The following is a 13,769-nucleotide window of genomic DNA, read 5'->3' as shown; positions in this document are numbered from 1 at the left end:
GGCGCCATCACCTTGTTGTGGCGCCACAGTCCTTCCTTGCCAGCCCCTTCTAGATCTTCAATACGTAGTTTTTACACTATTTTTGTGTTTCCGGGTTTGTTTGGACTCAGAATTGGGTAATGTTTGAGCCAATCGACATGTAATTAATTGTTGGCTTTATTTCTATATTGTAATGGGTCAAGCGCAATTTGTATCGGACCCCGAAGCCCAAAATTATAATCTTCCATGTCATATGAGCCTCGAAGCCCAAGTTCGACGAGACCAGCAACTTCCAGACGTGCTTCCGGGTTCATTTGAACTCGAAATTGACCCTTGTCCAAGCCAGTGGATTTGTATCGATGAGGTAAAGAACTTTCATGTTCTGACCAAGGCTAGTAACTAACCACATCGACTGCCAGACGATAAACGAGTTCCAGACACTCCGGGTCTACAAGGTTTAAAAGTATATGTATATCAATTGCGCATGTGTATGCTTGTAATGTTTACTGCTTTTTAAAGCATGTCCAAATACAATATTAACAGGCTAATAAATCTAATCGCATTAACTTAGTCAAATCCAACAAATCTAGCAAAAAACTTAGACATCGTAGGATTGCCATGATTATGTAATTAGTGGTTGTATAGGCATTCAAGATGACTTAGTAAAATCAACCTCACTTATGCATCCGGATTAGACTTTATGCATGCAAAATAGTAAAGACCCACCACTATCTGATACGTGCTAGAAACTATTAGAATTAGATGAATGCTTATGAGTACATGCTACATGTCTCACATGCCAGACCAGATAGAGGTCTACCCAGTCGGTAGAAAAGGCATTTCCTAGCTTAGCTAGGTGGCGACTCCATTTTTCAAAATCTTTCCAAATCCAAAGTCAGCCATAAGCCTAAGCAAGAGGCTCCCAAATCCTGCTCCGCTCATAGTGTTATATGGTCGTCTGGTGATTATGTGTGGCTTGGTTGATTCAAGCCTAGAAATCTCTAGAGTTAAAGGATGTTGTCCATACGGTTATTGATTTATGTTTTGTTTCCTAGACCCGTTACTGCTCGAGCTACATAGTCCAATCTTGGCTATTGGAGCATGGAGGAGTTCAGGATTAGTGATCCCGTTTTGTGAATTTATATTATTATTTACTTTTATTATGTAACTTGCATATTTTGTTATATATATTATATAAATGTTTTAGAACCATTTAAAATACTATTATGGATTTGGTTGGAACGTGCTACCTAATGGGCATCATCAAGATTGAGTGCCCGCCGGTAAGATTATTAATATTGTATATGGAAATGGATTTTATGGTTAGAGATACGTCTCACCATTAATGAGGGCGCCAGTGGTAGACACGTCTCTTAGGACTCACGCCTTGTGGATTGGTGACAGTCGGGGATTGATTTGGAGATACGTCTCATCAATATGACATTTGGATTGATTGATATGTATTTTTATGTATATATGTTATATAATATTGTGGTTTAAGTTTCCGACTAGTATCTGTAACTGTAAACCGTGTATCAAATGATTTCAAATGATTTTAACTGTTTATAATGATATGAAATCACTCGGTTTTAATAACCCTATTGTTTTTCCACTTTCAGGTTTAGCGTTTGTGGGTTGGTGTTACTTCCGAACTCTTTTCTTCAAAAATTGTGTTATTTATATGTACCTCAAATAAACGTTTTAAATTCTAAACTATGGTAGTCATAGAACTTTTGTATGTCAATTTATATATAATTGTATATTATTTTGGGTGGATCAAATGATATTATTATTATAATTATTATTATTATTACTATTATTATTAGGGTTAATTACATATAAAATCATCACCTTTACACGAAATCTAAAAAATAACACGATTTTTAAAACGTGTCAATTCAGGGCACCACCTTTCGTTTCTTTTCAAAAACAACATCAGCAACTTTTAATGGCATTTTTGCTGATGTGGCATGACACGTGGCACTCCTTTCAGGTGTCCAAATCAACCAAATTTTATCTAAAAATGTTCCTATGTTGTTTTTGAAAATAAATGAAAGGTGATGCCCTGAATTGACACATTTTAAAGATCCTGTTATTTTTGAGATTTCGTGTAAAGGTAGTGATTTTATATGTAATTGACCCTTATTATTATTGTATGACATTGTACATGTTGTTGAAGTCTCAGTTTGCCCCGATCATTGATTTTATTATATGCTTTTTGTAGGCAGTATGGTTAGTTAGGCTTGTACGGGTTTCGAAGCTCACATTCCTATTCCCTAGTGTCGATCAAGGTCCCCAAATTTGGGTCATGACATCATGTTTAAATTGAAAATTTTAGACCCGTAAAATATATAAGTTTTATGCAATTTAGGGATTTATGGAGTATTGGGTATCATAAAAAGTTAGTGAGTTATTTAAAAAAAAAAGTCAATGAGGCTTTTCAACTTTTAAAATTTATCATCTTTTAAAATAGGGTTAATGCCATAAAAATTCATTAACTTTACACATTTTCTCATTTTAATCACACAGTTTAAATTTTCTCATTTTCATACACGAACTACCATATTTTCTCAAATTCATGCACGGTGCTGAGGTGTCACGACTCCATTGGTGTAATTAGCTGAGGTGGAGGTCATTTTACACCAATGAATGAGTGCCACCTCAACACCGTGCATGAATTTGAAAAAAAGTGGTAGTTCGTGCATGAAAATGAGAAAATTTAAACTACGTGATTAAAATGAGAAAACATGTAAAGTTCATGATTTGTTTTGACATTAACCTTTTAAAATATCTCATTTGATTTACCAAAAGTCTACTGGTAAATTAAATTTAAATATTTACGGATTTTTGTAATTTTATTTGAAGTTTTTAATTTTATACTAATAGTTTGGTCAAATATTTCATTGCATTTTTAGCCATTTTTCAATCAATTTAATTTTCTCAATTTTTCACCTTAATACAATACCTTTTAATTTTGTGTGACCTTTCCAGTTATTTTTAACCGCAATTTTTTTTCTTTCAATCATTGAAAAAGTTATAGAATTTATAATTAGATTTTAGTATGATTTTTGATTTTTTTTTTAAATTAGAAGTTAAATTTCAAAATTTTAAAAAACGAGTTTTGCTAATTAAGGAGTTAATTTTTAATCGGAAAAAATTGACTAAAATTGCAACAAAAATGTTTAAATTAGGCAGTTATTTACAAAATTTAGATATAATTGCCACAACCCGTAAAAATAGTACAAACTTAAGTTGGTGGTAATGATGAACAATTTCCAACGACGCCTAATCGCCTGATAGCCAATCATGTTTAACTTTTTATCTCAATTTTGTATGAAAAAACACCCAAAAAAAACACAAAAATAAGTGTAGACACCCACTCATCCAAGTACTCGAACTGACTCAATTATTAAACCACAGTCATAACGTGTCAATAACATACACCATCTTTGCACCAAGTTTCAAAAATAAGATGACCTTTAAAACGTGTCAATAACATACACCATCTTTCATTTCGTTTCAAAAATAACATTGGCAATTTTTAGTGGCATTTTTGTTAACATGGCATGACATGTAGCAGACCTATTAGGTGTCTAAGTCAGCGAAATATTACCGAAAAATATACCCGTGATGAAACTGAAAAAAAATGAAAGATGGTGTCTGTGATTTACACATTTTAAAGGTTGTGTTATTTTTATGACTTGGTACAAAGATTATGATTTTATAGTAATTAACCCTTAAGATTATTAACCTGAATATTAATGTTTGCATTGACTTTTGATGCGTTAGTGTCCCATATGTGCTCCTCGCTTTGTATGACTTTTTAGATCACTACTAGACTTTCGTGTTAGAAAGCTAACATCCTTAATTTACACGTATCGATATACATGTACCTTAAAAGTCGTATTAAATAATTAAATTGAATATAAGATCAAGAAATGAAACCTGATTTGAAAACGTCCAACAATTTTTGATATGTGAAAACGATCTGCATTAGATTGTAAAATCTTCTTTCTTAAGATCTCAATCAGGAGATTTCCCTCTTCTCTATATCTTACATTTTCTCTAAACTTTATGAGAAATCAGAGAAGACTTCTTATAAGATTAAAGAATGAATCTAACTATTTATACTTCTTAAAGAGTTAGACGGTCTTCTATCAAATAACTCTAGTATGATAAAACACTAACCCATTAACAAAGCCCTTAAATTAGTAAAAAAATTCCACATTTCGCTCTTAGAAGTGGTGCACTTTAGTACAGTTACGTTCTCCATCAAAGTTCAGCTTTTTGCAAATCTCGTTATCCATCATTTTTTCTTCGGTGATGGATGATGTCTTCTCCTGATCTTGCTCTTTCATCTGTATTTGGTGATAGCCTTGGGTAGCATCTGCTAAGCTGTACATCGCGTGCCCGACAGTAGAATTCACGAGCTGGTCGATATCATGTAACGGGTAGCTATCCTTTGGGTTTGCTTTGTTTAAGTCAATGTAGTCTACGCACATCCTGTTTTTTACATTGGCTTTCTTTACGATTACCACGTTAGCCACCCATTCGGAGTAATGCACCTCTCTGATGAATCCCGCTTTCTCAGGTTTTTCCACCTCTTCCGCTATTATCTTCTGTTTTTCTTCAGAGAATTTTCTTTTCTTCTATCTGACTGGGTTCGCCGTTTCTGCTATGTTTAGGTCATGGGTGACGACGTGAGGGTCTATTCCGACTATCTCCGAGGCTTTGGCGGCGAACGTTCCGATGTTCTTTTTTAGCATTGCTGTAATTTCTCTTTCGATCCTGGGATTCATGCTTGCTCAAAGGTTTACTTTTTTCCCTTCATTAAGCTCCAGTTTCTTTGTTTCGCCCTCCGGGGCTGTTTCTTTTTCGTCAATGTCATGATTGAGGATTTCTTCAATCGGCAAAGCTTCCAAAGATTCCATTATCGCCTGGTTGTATCATTCTTTCGTTGTGGCCCGGTTTCCTTGTACTGTAATGATCCCTTGCTTCGTCGGTATTTTTTATTATCAGTGCTCTTATGCTTGTTATAGTCGTCGAGTCGTGGAGGAATGGTCTTCCTAATATCGTGTTGTATGGTAAGTCGATTTCTACGATGTTAAACTGCGTAGGTAATTCTTCGCTTTTCCTTGCTCTTCCTAGTTTGATGTCAAGTATGATTGTTCCCAGGGGTTGGATGGGGGATCCACCAAATCCGGTTACGGGAGTAGCATTCCTTTTCAACTCTGCGAGATCCCTTCCCAGGCTTCGTAAGCTTTCCTTGTTATTAGATTAATAGCACTCCCTTCGTCGACCAAGATCCTTTCCACATTCCAATGCTCGATGATCATGGCTACCACTAGAGCTTCATTGTGCTCTTCTGCCATTCTTCCAAAATCCTCTCCGTCGAAGGTCACCGAGGGCGGGATCGAGGCTTCTGGTGTTTTCCTTTTTCAAAATTGTTGCATGTTCCTTGATTTGTCTCTCAGGTTCATTCCTTCAGAAGTCATCTTCTTCAATGAAATTTGTTTGAGTTCAGAAAATCTCCTTCGATTTTGAAGTTTATTTAAACTTTTTCCACAGACGGCGTCAATTGGTGGAGTCTGCCTTCTGGACTGGTGAATGAGACCTACAAAACAGGATAGAAGCTAACCGGACGGTGGTTGTCCGATTAACTCTCCGATGCCAAAGTCAGTTTAGAGTTTTGAGCAGTGTTTTGAGTATATGAATGTAGTTGTGTTTTTAGGCATACCTCACGCTCCTTTTATAGTAGATGATTGCATACCTAGCAGTGTTGTAATAGAAAAGTGAATCCTAATTTGTAGGATTGACCCTGATTTGGTGTGATCTTCCTTATTCAGACATGAGTTATATTTAGGAACGTCTTCCTAAATAGTCTCGTCTTCCTAAGTTAGAGTTTGTCTTCCTAAGCTGGAGTTTGTATCTAATTAGGAAAGATACTTCGAGATTGTGTAGTGAATCTGTTGACCTATCTGAATCCTGAGATCGGCACACTTTGTCCAAGTCCCCTCGCTTAGTCGAATGATATTATGATGGATTCTATGAATTCGGCCATCTTTTTTATATGTTTTATTTTTTTGGAGGGAGTCCGACATCGTCTGAGATTGGATCTCCTGCGATTCAGCTCTATTATAGTTTAAGATAGGATTCGGTATCTATTAATAATTGAATTTTTTTTACGATGGGTCTTTTGATTGTAACTAATTTCTGAGAGTTGCTTTGTCTGTTTTCAAATTTCTTTTCCACACCATGTTCGTTTTTGAAAAATTGTTTACTTTGGACATAATCTGCACATCATTGAATGGGCATTATGATTAACATAATTATAACTGTTTTATTCTTTCTTGAACCACTAGAGCTTTTTACTCCATTTCAAAAAATATTTTCCATTAATTCAAATACATATCTGTACTAGATTATTAACAAAAAGACAATTTAATTTTGCTAACACTTATGTTTAAATTTGTTCCATTAATTATTTACTAAAATAACATGTTTTGTGTTGTTGTGTTAATTTTTTATCTCTAATTTGGCGTGATTATATCACATTATTGGCGCTTTCTCTTTAGAGAATCTTAAATAGTATTCTTTATTTTTAAAAACATCTTTAAATTAATAAATAGTTTTCTATAATAAAAAGCGAAAGTTATTTGTATTTAATATTCTCTAAATATAATGATTTTAGTGTTTATGATTTTAAAATAAATATTTAAAAAATGATAAGAAATAAGATTTATATTATATTTAAATAAAGAATTACTTTAAATGTTTAAATTTATAGAGTCAAATTGAATTTTATTTTATTTTTAAAATACAAAATTCATTAAAACATTATTTTATGTTATATCTTTGTAATAATTTTTTTTAAATATACAAAGACTCCATAGTAGATGCTCTTAAAGGGTAAAATTTATGTATTTGGCAATATCTTTAATTTAAAATAAAATATAGAACTATTCAACATCGAAGACAGGTAACTCAAAACTGAACATATTTGATTAACCCGGTGTGTTATTAACCAACTTTTAAAAAAATTAATATTTGTATATTTTATTGATATAGATATAGATATCAGTATATATGATTGTATAATAAAATATTTTAATAAGTGAGTTGGTTTTTATGGCAATAACACATATTTGATGGGCTTTTCTATGGTTATTTTGTTGCAATTTACTTTATTTATTTTTCTATTGAAAGAAAATTGATATAATTCATCCAATAGTGATAAATAAATAAATTAAAATGCCTAATAAAAATAAAGTAACCATAGGTCTATATTTAATAGCTAATTTTATTTTATTTTGGTTAATATTTGGCTTATTTAATTATGGCGAAGTTACCAAAATTTTAGACATATGAAAAAGTTGTTACTACTGTATCTTCTCACCTTTAAAAGCAACGATCACATAATATAAATTCAAATTTTGCTATATTATTAGTGCTGAGATCTGAAGTAATAATAGTTTCAGTTTAATTTTTCAGTTACAATTATATATATATATATATATATATATATATATATATATATATATATATATATATATATATATATTTGGGGTGGCTCATTTGGTAGTGGAAAAACCCTATTGGATGACTATTTTACAGTATCATCATTTGATTTTGATATCACTCACTCATTGCGATGAGGAGTTGTATCTTGTTTTATAGTACTACTTTCACTTCATTTATTAAAGTTTAGCCTATAATAAAAAAAGGCAAAATATCGTAAAAAGGCCAAACCTTTTATAAAAGTTTCACAAAAGTCTCGATCTTTCAATTTTGTCGATTTTGGCCAAAAACAGATTATTTGGTTTCAATTGTGGCCAACTCTCAATTTGATCTCAATAATCAATTTTTGGCCAAAATCGATAAAATTGAAAGGTCGGGACTTTTGTGAAACCAAATAATCAGTTTTTGGCCAAAATCGACAAAATTAAAAGGTCAGGACTTTTGTAAAACCAAATAATCAGTTTTTGGCCAAAATCGACAAAATTAAAAGGTCAGGACTTTTGTGAAACTTTTGTAAAAGGTTTGGCCTTTTTACGACATTTGACCTACAAAAACACACACCAATGAATCAAAAGATAATTAAACCATAGTTATAGAACTTTTAAATTTGCATACGGAAGTAAAAGAATCATCTTACAATCACTGGTCTAAATAAAATCACTAATTTATTTTTTTCCCAAAGAAAAATCACGAATTTACAATCATTTAAATTTACAATATAAATATTTTATTTTTTTAGAGAAATAAGAAGGATAAATATTTTTTAATAGGAAGAACTACAACAATTTTCTTATATCGTTTAATTTGTTGACTAAAAAACAAAATTTTGAATATTTTTGACTAATATTGTATAATTTTTTTGATATTTCAAACCAAGTTGTTGTGTGAATCGGTCTTTTGGCCTTTTAAGAAAACAATGGCCAGGGTTTAACTCAATTTTATGAAAATGATAGATCCTCTACAGAAATAAATGAGAAAGTACAGGGACAATTCCGGCAACAAAATGCAACAGTCCAATGGCAGTCGACATTCAAACAGGTGCAATCCAGTAATTTCACAACCGACCGTTTCCAATAAACTTTACACGTGCTACACATCCACACAGCAAACAAAACCCCTCCCATAAAACGGCTCCTCACACACAGAGTCCACATCGCAAAGCCTCAGCCGTTAGATTAGAATCTCAAAACAACCATAACCCAACCCTCAAGTCAAATCTCAACCACAATTAACTTAACCAACACTAAACAATTACCAGAAAACCCCTGTCAGACATATATTTACAACTATACCCCGGTCGCTCAAATCTATAAAGCCAGCGTTGGAGAAACGCTAGGTTTGCCAAACCGACGAGCCAAAGGGGGGCTATAAAGAAATAAAATCCCCAAAAAGCCCCTATCTCCTTCCCTTATTTTCCAAACAATGCCATCAAATTCTTCCCAGTCTCGCAGATCAAGCGCCAGCGGTCCTGTCCTTCGTTCCATGTCACCGTGCGGAAGATATCCAAACACAACGCCAACGGCGTCGTATTATATCAACGACGTCGCTTCGATAAATTCATCGTCTTCCCTCTCGTCGTTTGCTTCGTCAACAAGCTTAAGTTTCTATTCTTCTTCACCGCAAACAGCCTTCTTCACCGGCGGTAATATTAATAATGATAATAATATTAATAATCAATATCAATATGCCAGATCATCGTCGCCGACACGTGTCAATCTCTATACGACGTCGTCTTCGCCTTCGCCGTCCTTTCGGTTCTCATTAGGTCACAGATCTAGCTCCCCCAGCCGTTCTATTCCGTCCGTCACCGTTACTAAACAGACTCATAAAAAAGCCTGTATGTGCTCTCCAACTACACACCGTGGCTCATTCCGTTGCAGTTTGCATAAGAATAACGGTAACGGCGTTAACGGTCAACACAGCGGAAACGGGTCGGGTTCTTATACGCCGAACAGGCTAAACATGAGGAGATCGGCGATGAAGAATTCGATTGTGAGAATCGGCGGTGTCGAAGGTGACTGGGTCAAAAGAGCGTTAACGGCGTTGATTCGCCCGTCTTCTCATCAGCAACGGCGTCGTGGGGATTTCCAATCGCGGCCGAGTCGTCTGTCTATCATGTCGAAAGCTGGCGATGATGTGATTAGTTGATTGGTTTGATTTGATTACAGGTTTGCTGTTTTATATGAATAGACGAGTCATGCGCCGAGTCAACTCGGGCGAGTTGAATACGGTCTGACCGAACCGGATGGCGATGGAGTCGTCGAGTACGAGTTGTTGTAAATCAGAGGCTCTGATTGGTGTTTTTATGTGTGTACATAAATATGATTTACTATGGAAAAAAGAAGATTTTGGGACATTAAATTAAATTAACCAATTAAGATCCAATTTTAAAAAGAATTCAAAATTAACAAATCTGGAAATTCAGTTTACACTTCAATCAAAAAGAAGAACATTTTCCGTTAACGTCCGATTGAATTCGGTTTGGTTACTCCGTTGTGTTTTCCGTTCGTTGTAACTGTCAACCGTCATCCATTTGGTAATGCCGTTATCGGTTGCTTCGTGTTGCGTGCCATGTATATTCTTTTTGTTTTTATTTGTTAATATTATTATTTATTAATTAAATTTGTTTTTTTGTTTGGTACAGGAGGGTATGGAGAAGACTGGGAGCTATGGTGGAATTTATTATGTGACCTGAATTTTTATGAACTGAAAACATATTATTGTTACAAGGACGTGGAGATTTGAAAAGATTTGGATTATTGCACTAAGTTTAATATAATCTATAAAATGATTTATTATTTGAATGACTTCAAAGGTGAAAATAAACAAATATATTATTAACTTAAACGGATACTTGAATTAGGAAAATGAGATAGAAAGGAAGGGGGTAGCTGGCACATAACGTGTGAAAGAAATAAAATAATACTAAAGGATATTGACAATTATAAGATTACAAAATAAACTCGTTAAACATCTGCGTAGGTCATAGTAAGATCACATTATATAGAGAGCGTATGATATGGAATGATTCAGACGACCTGGTGTAGAGAGAATTAAACAAGGGACTTTGACATCAATATTTAGATAGAAATAAAGGATCAATTCGCCCCCTTAACTTGCCACGGAATATTAAAAGAGTCACTTTGAAGGGTTTTAAATGCCCCGCTGTTATCGCGCATTTGCGCGGAATCAAATTACAATTTAATTTGAATAATAATTCGATTAAAAAAGTTATGTGAAAAAAATATTAGTACAGTGTCTACATTTTCTTCATATAGTTTTAATATCAGCATCTGGTTTTCTCTCTCATTTTTATAGTCTCAAAAATTTACATAAAGTTACGTATTCTAATGAAGTATATACCAAATAATATGATTTTTAGTACTTTATGATATTTATTAAATTTTCTTGTACGATTTGACAATTTTATAGTTTTTAATAAATTTTATGTTTTCGTTTATTATAAAATATGCACTCGATAATTGCATAAATAAAATTTGCTACATGTTTAGTCTTTATAACACTACTTTAGATTTTAAAAAAATTATAAGATTTTTTCTGGAAAAAACATATTAATAAGTTACAATGATTAGAGTATATTTACTCTTAGATTTTTTATATTTTAGTAGTATATCATATTAGTTATTTTTAAATATGTATATCAAAATTAATTGAGATTCAAACTCTTTTTCAATTTGAATTTTGTGTTGCAACGTAAAATTTAAATTACCTACAAAAATAAAGTGGATTAGATTATATTTTAGTTGCAGCTATTAATAATTTATTAATAATATATTTATATTAATTTAAAATTTTATAAATCACTTTTATAGCTGTTTATTTGTAGAACTTTCAAAGATAATGTTGGATATTTTATAATTTTAAATTAATAAGTTGTGTTTTATCTATCAAAATAATAATAAATAAAATAACAAAACAGTACAATTGAAATAAAATTTGTCATAATGTCTATCTAAAAAAACATTTGTTTATTAAAAATCAAATGTATAATTTGATATTTAAACTATTTTTCCAACCCAATATATAACCATCAATATATAACTAATAGATACTTTCATCAGAAAAATATTTGTATGAAAAAAATATTTAATTAATAGTTTTTAATTTTACAAAATAAATTTTTAACAGTTTGGTTAAAATTTAAGTAATTGAGATAACTGAATAATTATATATCAATAAATAAATTGAATAATTCTATATTTTTGAATAATTTTCTTCTATCAATTGAAAAATATAACCATATGACAGTCAGTAATAACCTTAGAATTAAACCCATTGAGTCATGTAAACCTGCAAATATTTGTTAAAACCTAAAAATGTTTTTTTCCAATCAATGTGGACACCCTTGCATTTTTAGACCAACCCTCATATAAACCTCAATTATTTTTTCCTTAATGGACTCGTGTAACTGTAAACCTCAAATTTTTTTATAACCTCAAACTTTTATGGATACATTTTCTCTTTTAGAAGGTAACCTAAAAAAATGGAGATAATATAGTTAGTATTTAGAGTCTATATCTTGTCGATAATGATGAATAGTTAAATTTTTTATTTTATTTTAAAAGTTTAAAAATTGAATGGTCTATATAGATTAAAAAAACTCATTAAAATAAAAATAAATAAATAAATAGTTTAAAAATAGGAACTCGTTAGAATGTATTATTTGATGATAATTAATAAGAAAATTTCATTGGTGTTTTTTCTATTGCATTAGAAAATGATATTTTTACCAATATGAATTATATTCAATAAAGAATATGTAGATCAATCTTGTAAACACATATTAATCATGAATTTATCAAATTGTCACCCAAGCGATGTATGTTAACTCACCAAATAACCAGTCTTTGGCTCAACATTTTAAAAGATTCTAATTCCTTATAAATTTTAAATCACTATCAATTCTAAAATTCTAGCACTCCTGTAACTACAAACCAAAAACAAATTATTAGTTAAATTATAATGATATTATGAGATATTCTATTAATTATTAGTTGAAACAATTATATATATACATAATCTAGACAAATAGTAGAATTTTTTTGTCTTTGATAAGCAATGCTCCTAATACTAAATGCTATTATTAATAAGCAATATATATCAATCGTATTTTCTAAAATGAAAAAAAAGTTTAATAAAAAAAGAGTTTTTGATGAATAATATTAGCCCAGTATAAAATCAATAATCTACAATAGATTTGAGAAAAACTCTTTCTAATGCCAACAACAAACGTTCATTCACTTAGGTTTTAAAAATTAAATCAATATATATATATATATATGTAAATATAAATAATAAGCTATTAGTAAAAAGAACACAAATTATGATGCAAGAAAAGACAAACATGTATATAAGAAACAACAATGCTTATATTAAAAAGGTTATGACATATTTAATAAACAACAATACATGAAATCACCTTTTACAATCATCTTCTCTCTCGGTCCTTTCTCGATAATGTTTGATTTCTTTTGAATCACCGTTTATTATTCAGCTTTTGTATTTTTTTTGGGTTAATGAGTTGGACTTAAATTAAAAAGTTTAAGTGATTATTAAATGTATATTTAAATTAATTAAAGTAAAATTGGTAGTTTAAAAAAGTTGGAGACTACCAGAATGCTCTATGGTAGTTTAAAAAAATTGGAGACTACCAGAATGCTCTATTTTGTGAGAATCAATGAGAGAGCTCCGTTGGTTCTCTCAATTATATAATATATAGATGCATCAAGAAATCCTTTTTTACTTTCACCTCTGCAATTGAATTACAACACTCTTCATATAAAATTGAAAAAAGTTTTATCTCTTAAATTGATAAAACTTAAGAAAAACCCTTAATAATTTATTTATCTCTTAAATGTTTAAATTTCAGTTATACTATTATAACTTTAAAAAATTTAAAAATATTAATTTTTTTAATAAAAATATTAAAATCTATTTTTCTTTTTTTAACCTTTTTATTTCATTTTCTTTCATTTTTCTTCTTTCTCCAGCCACCATTCGTCCCCCACCCATCATCCGCTTGCACCCACCGCCGTACACCTTCACTCCCACCTCACCCTACCATCGTTCGTCCCTTTCAAGGAAGAATAACGGCGGTTGGTAGAGGGGCGGTCATTACGGCAGTGGCGATGGTTATGGCAGCCTCCGATGGGTTAGATTTATGTTTAATTAGTTTTAATTAAATTAAATAAGATTTTAACTGTATTTTGTTAGCATTGAATTAGGATTAATTTTTTTTTTAGTTAATCCAT

The 13,769-nt window shown here is 31.4% G+C and overlaps 1 protein-coding gene across 1 annotated transcript; it reads left to right on the top strand.

The window, feature by feature from the left end:
* Nucleotides 1–8,822: 8,822 nt before the first annotated feature.
* Nucleotides 8,823–10,304, top strand: LOC126683453 (uncharacterized). The gene is made up of 2 exons (XM_050379353.2): nt 8,823–10,033; nt 10,142–10,304. The coding sequence occupies exon 1, from the start codon at nt 8,920–8,922 to the stop codon at nt 9,643–9,645; it is 726 nt and encodes a 241-aa protein (XP_050235310.1). The 5' UTR covers nt 8,823–8,919; the 3' UTR covers nt 9,646–10,033; nt 10,142–10,304.
* Nucleotides 10,305–13,769: the final 3,465 nt, after the last annotated feature.

The sequence above is a fragment of the Mercurialis annua genome, linkage group LG5 (genome assembly GCF_937616625.2).
Source record: "Mercurialis annua linkage group LG5, ddMerAnnu1.2, whole genome shotgun sequence".
Lineage (NCBI taxonomy): Eukaryota > Viridiplantae > Streptophyta > Magnoliopsida > Malpighiales > Euphorbiaceae > Mercurialis > Mercurialis annua.
The sequence above is the reverse complement of the archived record's forward strand: the minus strand, read 5'-3'. Positions and strand labels throughout refer to the sequence as shown.